This window comes from Motacilla alba, chromosome 23, assembly GCF_015832195.1.
Source record: "Motacilla alba alba isolate MOTALB_02 chromosome 23, Motacilla_alba_V1.0_pri, whole genome shotgun sequence".
NCBI classification, from domain to species: domain Eukaryota; kingdom Metazoa; phylum Chordata; class Aves; order Passeriformes; family Motacillidae; genus Motacilla; species Motacilla alba.
Window position 1 is genome coordinate 4,950,903 of NC_052038.1, and position 16,463 is coordinate 4,967,365.

The 16,463-nt window shown below is 50.1% G+C and overlaps 2 protein-coding genes and 2 long non-coding RNA genes across 9 annotated transcripts; 2 read left to right on the forward strand and 2 right to left on the reverse strand.

The window, feature by feature from the left end:
* Positions 1 to 919: 919 nt before the first annotated feature.
* Positions 920 to 1,990, reverse strand: LOC119711141. Its single transcript, XR_005259671.1, has 2 exons — positions 1,850 to 1,990; positions 920 to 1,600 (listed from the first exon to the last, which is right to left on the reverse strand). It is a non-coding gene; the product is annotated as an uncharacterized LOC119711141 (long non-coding RNA).
* On the forward strand, positions 1,512 to 8,326 carry ZBTB8A (zinc finger and BTB domain containing 8A). Of its 3 annotated transcripts, none has more exons than XM_038160943.1 (4): positions 1,512 to 1,654; positions 3,063 to 4,030; positions 4,587 to 4,756; positions 6,243 to 8,326. In XM_038160943.1, the coding sequence occupies exons 2-4, from the start codon at positions 3,091 to 3,093 to the stop codon at positions 6,573 to 6,575; spliced, it is 1,443 nt and encodes a 480-aa protein (XP_038016871.1). In that variant the 5' UTR covers positions 1,512 to 1,654; positions 3,063 to 3,090; the 3' UTR covers positions 6,576 to 8,326. The 3 variants fall into 3 exon arrangements, with proteins under 3 accessions (XP_038016871.1, XP_038016869.1, XP_038016870.1); XM_038160941.1 differs by lacking the exon at positions 1,512 to 1,654 and adding an exon at positions 1,858 to 2,031; XM_038160942.1 differs by lacking the exon at positions 1,512 to 1,654 and adding an exon at positions 2,495 to 2,543.
* A 754-nt stretch (positions 8,327 to 9,080) lies between these two features.
* Positions 9,081 to 11,278, reverse strand: LOC119711142. Its single transcript, XR_005259672.1, has 2 exons — positions 11,152 to 11,278; positions 9,081 to 10,117 (listed from the first exon to the last, which is right to left on the reverse strand). It is a non-coding gene; the product is annotated as an uncharacterized LOC119711142 (long non-coding RNA).
* LOC119711139 (zinc finger and BTB domain-containing protein 8A-like) lies at positions 10,174 to 16,063 on the forward strand. Of its 4 annotated transcripts, none has more exons than XM_038160938.1 (4): positions 10,174 to 10,953; positions 12,226 to 13,202; positions 14,705 to 14,874; positions 15,645 to 16,063. In XM_038160938.1, the coding sequence occupies exons 2-4, from the start codon at positions 12,254 to 12,256 to the stop codon at positions 15,975 to 15,977; spliced, it is 1,452 nt and encodes a 483-aa protein (XP_038016866.1). In that variant the 5' UTR covers positions 10,174 to 10,953; positions 12,226 to 12,253; the 3' UTR covers positions 15,978 to 16,063. The 4 variants fall into 4 exon arrangements, with proteins under 4 accessions (XP_038016866.1, XP_038016864.1, XP_038016865.1 ...); XM_038160936.1 differs by lacking the exon at positions 10,174 to 10,953 and adding an exon at positions 10,993 to 11,308; XM_038160937.1 differs by lacking the exon at positions 10,174 to 10,953 and adding an exon at positions 11,640 to 11,802.
* Positions 16,064 to 16,463: the final 400 nt, after the last annotated feature.

Sequence of the window (16,463 nt, forward strand, 5' to 3'; positions counted from 1 at the left end):
ATTAGAATATATTACCCTATACCATTTTATATTATTACTGTTAATCCTATTTGGGTACCAAACCCAAGGAGAAATGCATGTTAATTTTTCTGTGAGCAAGAAAAATATAATTTTTAAAGTGAGATTGTTCTCTGAAGAGCAGACTGTCTGCACTCTGGCTGTGAGGAGCAGCTCCTTCACCTCCTTCACACAGCTGCCAAGCACATTCCCTCTGGATAAGCTCTCCAAACTGCATCTCAAGTGGAATTTCTCAGCCGAAATTAGCTCTAAAATGTAGAAACAGAACCTAAAAAAAAACCAAAACCCTCTCTGATGTCTGGGATTGTTTGGGATGCGTTACTGGGCCCAGCAGGATGAAATCAGCCCCACGGGTGAGAAAAGCAAAGTTTGTTCCGTGGCTGTTCCTGCATCCACAGCACAGCAGTGAGCCGGGGGTGCTCTGAGGAAAGCATCTTTAAAAATTCTAATTGAGCTACTCCAGATAACACTGAAATTTCCCCCATATTTCTGAAATTCTCTGGCCTGTTCCTGGCAGGAGGAGAACCCTCGAGCTCCTGTTGACATTGGTAGAAAGCCCCGCTGACAGAGGGGTGAAAGCACCACCCAGGCAAGTCAAACACAACAAATACCTCCAGATCATTCTTTTCCAAGGGAAGCTTTCAGCTGATGAAACAATTTGGGCAGAAATGTGGGGGGAAAAAATACGCAGAATGTTGAGCAACAAGGTGTCCCTGCCCGTGGTCTTTAAGGTCCTTTCCAGCCCAAACCATCCTGGCATTCTGTGATTCCATGTTAAACAGAGAGAGCTGCTACTTACTCGGCTTGACAGGCAAAAAGAAACTTTAAAGGAAGGAATTCAAATGGTATTAAAACCTGATACTAGGAATAAATGTTCTGGTTTGTACGTTAAACAATCGGATGGTTTCGTTGATTGTATTCTTTATTTCTCAGCGGTAAGAGCTGTGAGAAGCTGGGTGAATTCCAGTTGTTTCGTGTTCAAGGATGTTTAATTTGGAGCAGAATCTCACAGAAGCAGAGTGGGCCTCATGAAGATTTTAAGAGCACGACCTCGGTTTGAAAGGAGAATCGACAAAACTAAGAAAATTTATGAAAAACGGGGAATTAAGCTGGAAAAGAAAATTGTTACATATCCTCCATATATACAAAATATGAATGGATTTAAATTTGGTATGAATAAATGTGTATGAATTAGTGGGAGAATGGTTCTAATGATCAAAGGAAAGAGTCTTTGGATTGTTATCTTCTAGGTAAAGTCTTTCGTCAATTTTGCTACACTGGGAAAAGAAAGATAAATTGTTTCAAGGTGGAATGTCTGAAGTTACAGAAGGGAAGGCCAAAAATGCCACAAAGGGCTCGGTTAAGGAAGAATGGTTTCCACGGGAAAATAAATATTTATGAAAAATAACTGGGGCGTCAAAATCACAGGAAAGACCCTGGTGGTAAGAAGAGGAAGGAGAAAGATACTAAACTTCGAGGGAGAGAAGGTGAGAGGTTCAGGTTTCGCTTTCAGCCATGCTTTCTTCAGAAGATAACAGACACCAGCAGAGAAAAGAAGATGTCACATCTCCTTCGGAGGACGCTGCGAGAGAAAGGAGAAGGATTTGGGTCACCGAGGCCCCTGCTGTAGATAAAGGTGTGAAAAGGAGGCATCTGGGGCATCCCATCCCCTCCGGGGCAGCGTGCGGCCGTGGGGAGCGGCGAGCGGCGGCGGCCGCGGGGCGCTGGGGCCGGGGCAGGCGCTGGGCTGCGGCTGCAGTCGGTGCGTTGCCCCTTTAATTGTGTCCCCAGCCCTCGGGCGTCTCTGTCCGACGCCCACGTCAGCAAATACCTTTTGTTTCTCTCCCGTTCGGGCTCGCGGGGCTCGGGGCTGCGGGAGCGGCGGCGCGGCGCCTGCAGGCACGGCGAGCCCCGAGGCGGGGCCGGGGATCCCGCAGCCACCGCCCGCTCCCCCCGGCTCGGCGGCAGCCGCCCGCAGCACCCCGCCGGTGAGCGGCGGAGCTCCGCACGCCGGTAGGCCGGGCAGGGCGCTGGGTTCGGGGCGGAACGGGCCCCGCAGCCAGCCCGGCTGCGAGGGCGGCGAGGAGGGCGCGGGGCTCCGCGGGCCCCTCGGTGCCGCCCGGAGCCGCTCGGTGCCGCCCGGAGCCGCCCGGAGCCGCCCGGAGCCGCTCGGTGCCGGCGCTGCCGCGTCCCCGGCGGGCGCCATTTGCAGCCCCGGGCGCGGACACAAAGGCGCTGCGCGGGGCGGCAGCGGCAGCGGGGGCGCTGCCGGCGGACGGGGCTGCGGGGCGGGAGCGGCTCCGGGCACCGGGCACCGGGCACCGGGCGGGGACTCGGGGGGGCTCTGGCGGAGCGGCGGGCGCGGCTCCGTTCCCGCGGGCGGCGCGCCCGGCCCGGGGCGGTCCGTGCGGGCGGAGGGCGGCTCGGGCCGGGGCCGGCGGGCGCTGCGGTTCCGGCGGCGGGAGCGGGGCCGGGCGGCTCCGGCGCCCTCGGGCGTCCCGGGCTGCCGGGGAGCGGCCGGGAGGGTGAGTGGCGGCGGCCGCGGCCAGTGCCGGGGGGGGGCCGGGGCGCTGCCGCCGAGCCGCGCTCCCGGAGGCGGCGGCGGCGGGAGCGGGGCCCGGGCGGAGCGGGGCGAGGCGGAACCCCGGTCGGAGGCGGAATCGCCGGTTCGAGGCGCAGTCGCCGGTTCGAGGCACGGCCGCGGTCGCAGCCGCAGCTGCTCTTGGCTCCTGGTCTTCCCGGAGCTGCCTGAAGGCTGCGCAGCTCCGGCGGGCGGCACGGGTCCAGCCCCGCATCCCGGCGATGGGGATGCTCCCGGCTGTAGCGCGTCCGTCCGTGCCAAATAACGCCGCCTTGGCTTTGTCATCCCTCTTGTCCTGTTGGAAAATGAATCCGCGGTTGAGCAGATCGTGGTTTAAATATATTTGTAGATTCGAAGAAATGCTGTTATTTGGAGAGGTAGCCATAAAATTGGCTCTGGTATTTTTGGCCGAGTTACACAGCATTGAAGTCAAGAGTGTAATAATTTTCTTCATTTTTTTTAGAGCAAGGTTTGATTTCACCTTTTCTGGGATGGAGATTTCTTCTCATCAGTTTCACCTCTTGCAGCAACTCAATGAGCAGCGCAGGCAGGACTTGTTCTGTGACTGCAACATCCTGGTGGAGGGCAAGGTCTTCAAAGCCCACCGCAATGTGCTGTTCGCCAGCAGTGGCTACTTCAAAATGCTCCTTTCGCAGAGCTCCAAGGAGACCAGCCAGTCCACGACAGCCACTTTCCAGGCCTTTTCTCCTGACACCTTCACAGTTATCCTAGATTTTGTGTATTCGGGCAAACTGTCCCTCACTGGTCAGAACGTGATCGAAGTCATGTCAGCCGCCAGCTACCTGCAGATGACCGATGTGATCAGCGTGTGTAAAACCTTCATCAAGTCGTCGCTGGACATCAGCGAGAAGGAGAAGGATCGCTACTTCAGCCTGTCAGACAAAGATGTGGGCTCCAACGGCGTGGAGCGATCCTGCGTGTACGGCGGAGGGTGGAGGGCAGAGAGCAGCCCCCCGCATTCCCACTCCAGCCCAGACCCCGGGACTTGTATGATGGGCGGCAACGCCTGGAGCAATTTCAACTATTACCCCGGCTCTCAAAGAAACGCCCAGCAGCAGCTGTCCAAACACGAGCAGCGGCAGGATTCCATCAAGAAATCCCGGCACCCGGGGCTGCAGCAGCCCTCGGACATCCCCCACTACAAATCCAGCAAGCTGGAGGACAGGGCCGCCGAGCCCGCCGGCCACGCCGCGCCGCCCGAGGAGCAGGTTCACATCGACGCCGAGGTGGAGGCTCCTCACGTGGGCTACCCTTTCGGCCAGGGGGCTGAGGTGATGCCCAGGGGCTTGGCTGTGTCGCAGCAGGAGCACGAGTCACCCCGCTCCTCCGGTAAATCCAAGTCCTCCAAAGCCGAGGAGCAGTACGGGAGCATGCCCTCCATCCTGGGAGTCATGGGGAACTGGGCTGAAGGTGAGTGGGGATGAGGCACCTGAGAATCCTCTCTTGTGGCTCTGAGGAAATAGGTCCTGCTCAATAGTAAAGCACAGCTGCCAAAAAGACGGGTGTATCATCCAGAAATGTACGTTTGGAAAGTTTAACTCATTATCTTGAAATGATTCGGAGTTCTTGAAGTACCTGGGGTATTAAATTTAAAAATAAATATAAGTTGGGATATTTTTAAGCTCATTTTCATGAAATCACAGAATGGTTTGGGTTGGAAAGGACCTTAAAGCTCATTTTGCTGCACTCCCTGCCATGGGCAGGGACACCTCCCACTAGCCCAGGTTGCTCCAAGCCCTGTCCAGGCTGGCTTTACCAGGTGTGTGTTAACACAGCCAATGGTCCACTCCTCCTTTGTTGCACTCCTGTGTAATCTGCAGGCAAACACAAAACCTTTGTGCTCGCAACAACCCCTGAATATTATTTTAACAAAGTGATCTGCTGTTCTCCTCATAAAGCACCATTTCCTAGAGCATTACGTGACACGATTTTGATTTTTTTTTTAAATCCCATTCTTTTCCGACAGATGACCTGGCCAGGATGAGGTTCAAGTGCCCGTTCTGCAGCCACGTGGTGAAGAGAAAAGCCGACCTGAAGCGTCACCTCCGCTGTCACACGGGAGAGAGGCCGTACCCCTGCGAGGCGTGTGGCAAGAGGTTCAGCAGGCTGGATCACCTCAGCAGCCATTTTCGAACCGTGAGTATTTTTAGCAACTGCATGATTTATTTAACGTGTAAATCTGGCTAATTAAACACAGCGTGAGTGTGTCTGGGCGATCTAATGACTCCTGGAAAGAAGAGGGGATTAGAAAATTAATTCGGTTTGGTTGCAGTGGAATTGAGGGATAATTTGCAGGAAAGGGAGGAATTTGTTGGGTAATTGATGGCTTGCAGAGGTTCTGCTCTCTGCAGCCTGTGAGATGGGCAATTACCGTGCCTTGTCACTATAGGATATGAAACAACACGGCACGGACTCATTGCTCTTTCCAAGGTAAAAAGAGGTTTTTTTATTTTCTTATTTTAACATTTCTAGATTTCCAAAAGTGATGGTGGATTGGAGGGTGACAGTGCCACCTCTCCAACGACACTGGACAAACCAACAGTCCATCAAATTTCTCTTCAAATAATAAGTCATTCACATAAAGTGTGCGAGAAAGTTTGTGTTGCTTTGATTTTTAAAGATTTTTTAAGCTTTTTGATGTTTGTGTTCTTGTAACTTTCTCCCACACTTTCTGTAAATAACTCATTCTTTTGAATTCCTTTATGAAGGAGGAGAAATTTGAGGGACTGTTGGTTTGTCCAGTGTCTGAGCCAGCTGCATCCTTGATTGGTTATTAAGCAGAAACACCCAACAGGGACCAATCAAGGAAGCACCCGTTGCATCCCGCAGCAGCAGACAGTTATTGTTTACATTTCTTCCCTGAGGCCCCTCAGCTTCTCAGGAGAAGAAAATCCTGGCTGTAGGAATGTGCCCCCTATGGACAGAGTGACAGAACCTTCCTCTGTCCCCCAAAAAGGAAAGAGCCCAGAACTTTCTCCCGGTGATCAGGTAGAAAAATCACCGAGAGGACCTTGGGGCTTCACCTCAAGTTTGGGGACAGCTAATTGGCCATGAGGCAAAAGGTAGAAAAATCACTGAGAGGACCTTTGGGGCTTCACCTCAAGTTTGGGGACAGCTAATTGGCCATGAGCCAAAAGGTAGAAAAATCACTGAGAGGACCTTTGGGGCTTCACCTCAAGTTTGGGGACAGCTAATCGGCCATAAGCCAAAAGGTAGAAAAATCACTGAGAGGACCTTGGGGGCTTCACCTCAAGTTTGGGGACAGCTAATCGGCCATAAGCCAAAAGGTCCCGCCTGGGCCATTGAGTAGAAAAGCACAGAACAAAGAAACCAAATCACTTTTGTGAGGTGTCTTTACCAGGAGCACAAGCTTGTGGCACCTGGGTCGCTTTGAGTTTGTTATTTTGCCTTTATTGAACCTTTTTTGCTCCTGACGCTGTCACATCAGCCTCCTGCTCCTTTCATGCCTCCCGATGAAAGCTGAGCTATTCTGGGGTGTAGCGTTGAGGGGTTGAGAGCTCATCAGATCAGCTCCAAACCCCCCCGGGCGAAACGCTCCACGTGGCCAGAAGGATTTTCATCAAACCTCGTGGCTACAGCGCGTCCCTTTTGGTGTCCCCAGATCCACCAGGCGTGCAAGCCCATCTGCAGGAAGTGCAAGCGGCACGTGACGGAGCTGACGGGCCAGGTGGTGCAGGAGGGCACGCGGCGCTACAGACTGTGCAACGAGTGCCTGGCCGAGGCCGGCATCGACAGCATCCGCATCGACCTGGAGGCCGAGGCGCCCCTGGAGTTCCCCCAGGACGGGGACAAGGACTCCAGGTGGCACTACGGGGAGGACAACAGGTCCGACGTGGAGATCGTGGAGGACGGCTCGAGCGACTTGGTCATCCAGCAAGTGGATGACAGCGAGGATGAAGCGGAGGAGAAGGAGGTGAAACCGAACATTAGGTAGTTGGAAGACGAGGATCGGGGATTCCGTGGAAGAGGGAGGATGTACTGTGGAGCAAATCCCCTCTGCCAGCTGATCCCGCAGAGACGCGTGGTTGAACAGGTCCAGACTTGCATGTGTTCATGGACGTGCCGTTGAGGCCCCGCTGGTTCGTTAGCAGAACCCCCCCGTGTGTCGTTTTGGTTCAAAAGAATCCATCCTGAAATTGTGGATTAACAAGGAAACTGCATTATTATGCGGATAATTTTTAGAGCAGGCAATGGGGCATGTCTCCAAGCCTCTTGCAAGGAGGTCTAAATGCTTTTAAAAGTCGCAGATTATTGTAAATTGCTCATTTTTTTACACTTGCAGAGAGGTGGGGTTTATCTCACTGGGCAGTAAACAAAGTATAAAACCCCCACAGCAGCCAACCTCTCTTGAGTGCTCAGAAGTGAAGAGAATCTTCCACAAAATGCCATGAAATCTTCATGGTACGATAAGGAAAACAGCAGCTAATTAAGAAAGAGCATTTAAATCTTTTGGCACTTCTGTCTGGAAAAGGATTTCTGTAAAATTTATTAGGATGAGATGAATCTTTAGTAGATCATATGTCCAAGACTTATTTCTTTCAAAGGAAATAATTACATAAATGCTTAACACGTCAGAAACAAACTGATTAAAAATTTGGATCATTAATTGATGCCAGTAGATGTTTTAGTCTCAACATTAGGATCTCAGACTGGGCTGTTTTTATAAGCACTATTCAAATACTCTTTTTTTATATTTGGAAACCTCTCAAAAGTGCCCAGACGTGGTGGGATTGTTGGGGTGCAGGGCCAGGAGCTGGATTTGGATGATCCTTGTGGGTCCCCTCCAGCTCAGGATGTTGAATTCTGTGCACCTTTTCCAGTCTGCACAGTGAGACCAGGACGTGCTGGAAGTTCTAGACACCACGTTTGTGTCATTTCACCCACAATTAGGCTACAGAGATGAGCAACGAGGAAGAAATTTTATTTCTCTAAGAAAACAAGCTTGGTTTTGCTGCTTGGTGGGCTTCTCTTACCCAGCACTGTCCACAGGAGAGGAGCAGGAGATGCTCCTGGGTCCTGCTCTGCATTCCTTGGACACACCTGAGTGTTATTCCAACTCTTGGGATCATGGAACTCAATGGCTGTAGGCTTAGAAAATTATATCTATTTTTTTTCCTTTTTTTACAGCTTTGTAAGCATGTTTGGCTGAACCCTGGGGTTTCTTACCCAGCAGTCCCACATACATATATATGTATATGTGTATATATATATATATATATGTATATGTATATATTCTATATAACCCTTCCCAGGGACAGCTAAAAAGTCACTCTTTTATTTTTAATTGTGTAAAAACTGTATAACTTTCTTGTATCATCATGACCAGAGAGTGCAGAGTTTTCATTCCAGGCTGCAGGTGACCAACAAATGACAACTGGAGAACTTCGTGCTGAATTCAGTGTAAGCATTAAGCACCCTCCTCTTCACGGGAAGCACCCCAAGGACGCGAGAAATGGTGTTTTATTGTTCCTACAAAAATTGGAATTTCTTGGCTTAGGTTTGGGGTGGGGGTGACTCCAAAATCTTTGTGATGACCCAGATGAAACCATCTTAAACAAGACTTACGCTTGATTTTATGGGACACTTGGTCAGCAGCCCAAAAATGGACTCGATGTGAAAACAGACATTTAATTTCTTGGAGCTTTTAAACTCCTAAAATGCCTGTTATTAAATGGCTAAGAAATATCCCTGAGCAACCTGGACTAAATCAAATACACAGAACAAGAAACATTTCAAAGAGTATGGAGTAAGTTTGCTCAAATTTCATAGATGTTTCCCTTTCCCTTTGCATTAAACAGTTTGAGAACAAATCCCGGGTATCAGTGCCTGCTGTCCCAGGGTGAAAACGTGCCTGGAATTGGTCTGGGTTTGTCTGGGGATGGATGAAGGGGAGGGGAAAATAAAATGTTCTCTCCAGGCCTGAAATCTTAACTGCAAAGGTCAGACTATTAAGTGTTTCTTAATAGTGGGGGGTGTTTTCAGAAGCAAAGGGATTTTTGGATCAATACTCAATTTAATTAGAGATCATAAATCTGACGATACTGAGGAGCAGACACTTCAGAACTGAAGTGGTCTAATGGACAAATGGAACAATCTATCCACAGGAAGACTTCGCCTTTTAAACACAGATTAATTGTTGATTTGCTGGGCAAATAAGGGCTTTTTTTTTTTCTGGATTTATATGTTGTTATTCTCATTAGTATAACTAGATATCTGTAGTCATGTTGAAAGTATCATGTTAAGCTTGGAGGTTTAGCTCAAGGCTGGGATTCCCACAGGTTCAATGCTGGTTTTCTGGTTTTTCAAAGTTACCATTTTTACTTTTGTTGTCTTAATTTCGGTCGTTGTTTCCTTCTTTTTGTATTGCAAGACAAGATTAATGTTAAGTGCCTTCTGTTTTCCACGTCCTTCATTTTACACTCACATATTTTCCTTGTGGTTTTTTTTTTCTCTAAATGAAAGTATTTTTCTTTTTGTCTCCTTCCATTGCCTCTGATTGTTTTCTTCATATTTCTGTGAGCATCACATGCCCCTCATCAGCTCAAGGAACATTTCCTTTCCTTGCAAGGAGGGAAATAAAGACCACACGGGGATGTTCCCACTGAATTTATTTATTTCCATGTATTTCTTTCATCTTTATGTCTCCTAGGGACACGGTTTAGTGCTGGACTTGATCTTAGGGGTCTTTTCCAAGAATTCAGTGATTATTCTTGCTTGGTTTGTGTTTACTTTGTATTCCCAAAACCACAGTCAAGAGTGAAGACAAAGTTCACCATCCTCTGATTAATGTCTCTTAATTATCCTTGTTTTCTGACAATATCTTCCCATCCTTTCAAAGGCTGAAATACTGAATTTAAAAAGTCCCTCTCCTCCTTTTCAGGTGTTTCTTACAGAATTCTCTCTGCCCCAAAAAAACCCTATGACTTGATGCTTGATTCGTTCTTGCACATAATTTTCCTTTTTTTTTTTTGTTTTGTTTCCCATTAAATTACCTAAACTTTCATATTTGCTAGCCAAAAAATGTCACTTGTGCTCATCTTAAAGGTTAAACAGTTGGATATCCCCACTTAAAAAAAAAAATTCCCAAAGACTGACTTCAGAATGAATCTCCCTTTCCAACCTGTTGTAATTTGGATTCTATTTCAGTGCTAAAGAACTCATAAGAAAAAAAAACAAAACCAAAAATACTGATTTAGGGTGGCTTTGAAAATACTGAAAGCCCACAGATCTCACAGAGGGCTGAGTGACTGCTGCAGGTATCCTTGCCTTACTCCTGGCTCTGCACAATGTTCCATCCTCCAGGATTTTGGGATCCACCTCAAGTTTTTAGTGATAACTTAAGAGAAAAAACCCCCACAAGCCACCCTGTTGGATATAAAATGATGGAATATATATTTCTTCCCCGAAGCAGCTGGTCACTGTCAGAGTTATCCCATTACAGCCGTGCCAATGTCTGCCTTTCTTCTATTTGAGTTCCTGTTGGAGTACAAAAATGAAATAGAAGAAAAAATCTCCCAGTTCTGCCCCAAAGATTGAATTTTGAAGAAAAGGATGTTCTAATCCTGCAGCCCTTGCCTTGCAGAGTTTTTCCATTGGGTACAAATTCGTGCCAGCGCTGTTGAGTGATGGGTATAAGTTGATAAGCTCCTAAGAAAAGCTTTATAATAACATTTAGTTAAATATTTTCTATAGTGTTCAACTTAAAACCTTTCTACATTGGAGGCGTAACCTTTCATCCTATTTAACTCATGAAATGCAAAGAGGAGGCTTATTCGGTGCATCGAGAATTTTAAACAGGGCGCAGAACAAGAGATTTTGTAAGGAAAATTGGGAGGAGTGGCTGGAAAGAGCCTTCCCTATCTTGGCTTAGCTGCTGGAATAAATTAAACACTACTGACGGTCTCACCCGAGGCTTGCTGTGGAAATAGGAACTGTTCTTTGCCAGGTTCTTGCAGCCTGCTCTGAGGAGGGGACTGTTCCGATGGCTGCAGAGTTCCCTTCTCAAAATTATTCCAGGATCTCCAGGAATAAGACCGAAAGAATCCCATCTAACGGGCACGAATTTGGAAGTGTCTTGTCTTCTAACAGGCATCCCGATTCCATTTCCCACCCAGAAAAGAAACCGGGACGATCTGTGTACCGCGCTCCTACGTGCGGCGCTTTGCTTTGGGCTCACCCTCATTGTTCGCCTACAAAAACCCCGTTAGGAAAAATGCTGCGATATCGACTTAACATCATTAACCCTACCCCGCGGAGCTCCGCATCTCCGCCGATCGCCGTTCAGGCGGCGCCTTCCCTCCACGCACACAAAGGTAGCGGCAACAAAGCCCGGTGCGAGCGGGGCAGCGGCCTCGGGGCAGCGTGCGGCTGTGGGGAGCGGCGAGCGGCGGCGGCCGCGGGGCGCTGGGGCCGGGGCAGGCGCTGGGCTGCGGCTGCAGTCGGTGCGTTGCCCCTTTAATTGTGTCCCCAGCCCTCGGGCGTCTCTGTCCGACGCCCACGTCAGCAAATACCTTTTGTTTCTCTCCCGTTCGGGCTCGCGGGGCTCGGGGCTGCGGGAGCGGCGGCGCGGCGCCTGCAGGCACGGCGAGCCCCGAGGCGGGGCCGGGGATCCCGCAGCCACCGCCCGCTCCCCCCGGCTCGGCGGCAGCCGCCCGCAGCACCCCGCCGGTGAGCGGCCGTTCTGCTTTGCGCCGATGGGAAGGACCGGGCGGGCGTCGGGGCTGACGGCGGCTGCGGGCGGGCGGCGGCGAGGAAGGCGCGGGGCTCCGCGGGCGCCTCGGTGCCGCCCGGAGCCGCTCGGTGCCGGCGCTGCCGCGTCCCCGGCGGGCGCCATTTGCAGCCCCGGGCGCGGACACAAAGGCGCTGCGCGGGGCGGGCGGCGGCAGCGGCGGGGGCGGGAGGGAGCGGCGGGACGGCACCGGGAGCGGCCGGGGTAACCACGGGCGCCGGGCAGCGGGCGGGGACACGGGGGGCTCCGTTCCTGCGGGCGGCACGCCCGGCCCGGGGCGGTCCGTGCGGGCGGAGGGGAGCGGCACCGGGCGGGCGCTGCGGTCCCCGCGGTGGGAGCGGGGCCGGGAGGCGCCTCCGCGCTGGCGGAGCGGCTCCGGCGCCGTCGGGCGTCCCGGAGTGCCGGGGAGCGAGCGGCCAGTTCGGGCGGGCGCGTGAGTGGCGGCGGCCGCGGCCAGTGCCGGGGTTCGGGCGGGAGGGCGGCGAGCCCGGGGCGCTGCCGCCGCATTCGAGCGGTCCCGGTGCGCCGGGGCGGAGGCTGCGCCCGCCGTGCGCCCGCGCCAGCCGCGGCTCTGCCCAGGCCGGGAGGGCCAAGTTCCCTTGCGGAGTCTGAGAGCCATCGTGGCTTGGTCGACATGATTTTCCTTCTTTTGGGATAGGGAGTAATCCCGCTGGGACATCGTTCCACCTCTTTCGGAGTTAAGTTTCTTCTCTCTTGTTATGCAGAGTAGCGGCCGCGGGGAGATTGGCGATACACCGGGAATGTGATAGCGCTTTTTAAAAGAGAGCTCATCTCTTTAAATTAGGATTCAGCATCATTGATTTAGATAGCCATGATGATGTTTTTTCCTTTACAGCAAACCTTCCTCTAACTCCCCGCCTGGAATGGAGATTTCTTCCCACCAGTCTCACCTCCTGGAGCAGCTGAACGAGCAGCGGAAGCAGGACTTGTTCTGTGACTGCAACATCCTGGTGGAGGGCAAGGTCTTCAAAGCCCACCGCAATGTGCTGTTCGCCAGCAGTGGCTACTTCAAAATGCTCCTTTCGCAGAGCTCCAAGGAGACCAGCCAGCCAACAATAGCCACGTTTGAGGTCTTCTCTCCAGAGACGTTCATGGTCATCCTGGACTTTGTGTATTCAGGGATATTGTCTTTAACGGGTCAGAACGTGATCGAAGTCATGTCAGCTGCCAGCTATCTGCAGATGACAGATATCCTCAATGTCTGCAAGACCTTCATTAAGTCTTCTCTGGATATTAATGAAAAGGAAAAGGATCATTACCTCAGCCTCTCGGCCAAAAGTGCGAGCACCGAAGCCACCCCTGCCCGCCCGGCTCTTTATCGCTCCAGAAGGAAAGCAAAGAGCAACCCCCGGCGTTCCTACTCGATCCCGGACGAAAAACCCAACGGGAACGAGAACTCCTGGAGCAGTTACAGCAGCTACCTGTCCTCACAGGTGATCCTGCAGCGGGCAGAGACCCAGCTGTCCAAAAGAGGCAGGAAGCAGAGCTCCACGAGGAAGCGCCGCAAGCACCTGGGGCTGTCGCAGAGCCGGGAGCCGGGAGGGTGCAAATCGGACAGAGCGGAGCGAGCCGCAGCCTCGGATCCCACCCACATCCCCCACGGCCGAGAGGAGGCCGAGTTTGATGCCGAGAACGAGGTGGATCAGGATGACTTCGGATATCACCCCGGAGCAGAGGCCGGAGCCAAGAGGTGGTCAGTGGCTCAGCTAGAACAAGAACTTTCCAGAACTCCTGAGTTCATGGAGTTAAAGGCAGAAGAACTGTACACCTCAATGCCCACAATTTTAGGGGTAATGAGTAGCTGGAATGAAGGTAAACAATGCTTGGAAGAGTTTGGTTTTGTTTAGGGGAATTCAGACGGTGATTTGGAAGGAATTTGTATGGCTGCACGGAAACCAAAAGCCTTCCTGGGATGATAGGTGATTTTATCTGCTCCGTTTTAGTGCTAACACTAAGAGTTTGGAGCCAGAACAGGGCATGGGATTGGAACGGGACTGACTCAGTTATTCCGTGCATTTCAACCAAAACATGCCTGATTTTTTGGGCCCAAGTGGAGCTCAATGAAGCCTTAAGGGCTGTAATTGGCTCGGAGACCTGAAGGACTGAGCTTCTCCAATATCTGGCAGAGACAGAGGGGTTCAGCCTCAACCCAATCCAAGTCCTTCACGTGAGAGGTCCTGGCAGTGCTGGGATGTTGCATTTTGGGGTCCAACCAGCCCAAACGTGTGACATCACCTGCCTGAGAGGGCGGAACAAAGCTGCCAGGTTTATTGCCAGGTGCATTCCTCTGGAAATGAACACAGCTGTAGATCATAACTGCATACTCTAAAGAGATCTCTGTATATCACAGGGGTTATTAAATGTCCAAGCTGTGAGCCGTGAGCTGGTGGAACACTCAGATATGATGGCAATGTATAAAAAGCTGCATATTTATGATAACCTTTAGATCTAAAAAATGTTGTCAGGAGGAAAACACTATCAAGTGGTCAATTAACATGTTAAATAAGAAAAAAAATGCAAGCTGGGGGATATACAAGATATATATTTAACAAATCTATATCCCCCTTATTTATAAAACCATCTTTTAAAACTTATTTTTAGTTCAATTTCTCTCTCAGCAATATCTATCTTATTCCATAACGTTTCTAAATCAGCATTTCTTATCTCAAATTTACATATAAATACATACCTTGTAAATCTTCTATCAAACTGTGAACATTTTCTAGAAATCCATTTCCCACATTCCCCCAAAGCCTGTATTTTATGTATCATTATATTATATATATGATATAATACATACTTATACAAGCATCCCAATATCCCAAATATTGGGGATTTTCTCCTATTTAAAGAAAACTCAAGCTGTCATGTATTTTAACCTGAAAATAATGCAAGGACAGGAATAAAGCCCTGCGGTGTGCCCTGTCCCTGCCAGGTGACCTGCCCTGGGTGCGTTTTAAGTGCCCATTCTGCACCCACATGATATATATATTATATAATATAATACATAAGCATCCAAATATTGAGGATTTTTCCTATTTAAAAAAAACAAAACTCGAGCTGTCACGTATTTTAAGCTGAAACTGATGCAAGGACAGGAATAAATCCCTGCTGTGTGCCCTGTCCCTGCCAGGTGACCTGCCCTGGGTGCGTTTTAAGTGCCAGTTCTTTACCCACATGATATAAATATTATATAATATAATACATGCATAAACATCCAAATATTGGGGATTTTTCCTATCTAAAGAAAACTTGAACTGTCACATATGCGAGTTTCAGGACTCAAGCCCTGCTGTGTGCCCTGTCCCTGCCAGGTGACCTGCCCCGCGCGCGTTTCAAGTGCCCGTTCTGCACGCACACGGTGAAGCGCCGGGCGGACCTGAAGCGCCACCTGCGGTGTCACACCGGGGAGCGGCCCTACCCCTGCGAGGCGTGTGGGAAGAGGTTCACCCGCCTGGAGCACCTCCGCAACCACTTCCAAACGGTAGGGAAAGCCAGCAGCGTTCAGGAGAGTCGGTTTATGGTTCAGCAAAGACGCTGCTCCTTGTGAAAGTGTGAACGAGTTCGTTGGTGGCAGCTGGGTGGGCATCGCCAAACTCAACACCAGAGAAGCAGCACGTCAGCTGGAATTATTTAATCATTCATTATTATTATTTAATGGGGCAAATTGTATTTAAAATTTAATTTTTTAGCATTATTCAGCACATTTTCTGTCAGCACAGTGGGCCAGGACCAGGTGATTATTGTCATTGACTCCATGCATTTACAGAAAGTTCATCATAATCTTATTAAGAAACCCGTGCTTTTATACCCTAGTTTGCTACAGGGGGAGCTAACTGGTCCTGTATTTAAAATTTAATTTTTTAGCACGATTCAGCACATTTTCTGTCAGCACAGTGGGCCAGGACTGGGTGATTATTGTCATAGACTCCACGCATTTACAGATAGTTCATAATAATCTTATTAAGCAACCCGTGCTTTTGTACCCTAGTTTGCTACAGGGGGAGCTAATTAGTCCCTAAATTAAAACACCATCACCACTGGCTAATTAAGAAACCGCCCTTTGGTGAACAAATCTCCCTAACACATTCCACACGTGCGCAGCACCAGGCGCGGCAGGTTAAGAATTGTTTCTCCCGAGCTTCTCGCAGCCTTTCCCAAAACCATGCGAAGCTGTCCGTTCTCTCCGTGACAACCCTCACGGTCTGAAACAAACGGATGAGGGCCGAACGTGTACATTTCAAATCCTTTCAGATCCACCAGGCTGGCAAACTGATCTGCAGGAAGTGCAAGCGGCAGGTGACGGAGCTGACGGGCTGCGTGGTGCAGCAGGGCACGCGGCGCTACAGGCTGTGCCACAAGTGCTTGGCAGAAGCCAACTTCGACGGCACCCCCGAGGATTTCAATGCAGCCGAACATTCTCCTGGCTCCTCCGCGGGAAACAAACGCCCCAAGTGGGATTTGGAGGAGGAGCAGAAGTCAGATGAAGAGACGGGGGAGGAGGAGCCCTATAATTTGGTGGTCCGACACAATAACGATGATATTCCGGAGGAGGGAAAGGAGAAGGTGAAGCCAAATCTTCGGTAGATTTTATTGTGTTCAAGATTAAATGACTCGTGTCCCACCAGCCAGTGCTGGTGTACTGCTTTGAATAAAATGAAGCGTTGCTAAAATTCTGTTCTGAGAAGCAACATTTGGACAAAAGGAAGCTGTTTTGCAGACGTGGAGCGGTGTAATTGCTTCTAAATGTCAGAAAGTACTGAGGATCATCAAATAGCCCGAGTTGAGAGGGACCCACAAGGAACACTGAAGTCCAGCTGCTCACTTATCACCTGGAAACTGTTCAGGAGAATTGTTTTGTGTTTCAAAGACTTGCTCAGAGCTCCTGCTCGTCGTGGAATTGGGAACCAGTTTACAGTTCTACAAAGGTTCTGTACCATACAGATTTTTTAAAAACCAAATATTGCTAATTTGCTTTGGAAAAACTCTTCCTGAGGTGAGCAGCTGAGAGATGTTAAACCCCGTGGTTTTTTGTTTTTTTTTATGATATTGTAATTAATTTGTACATAACAC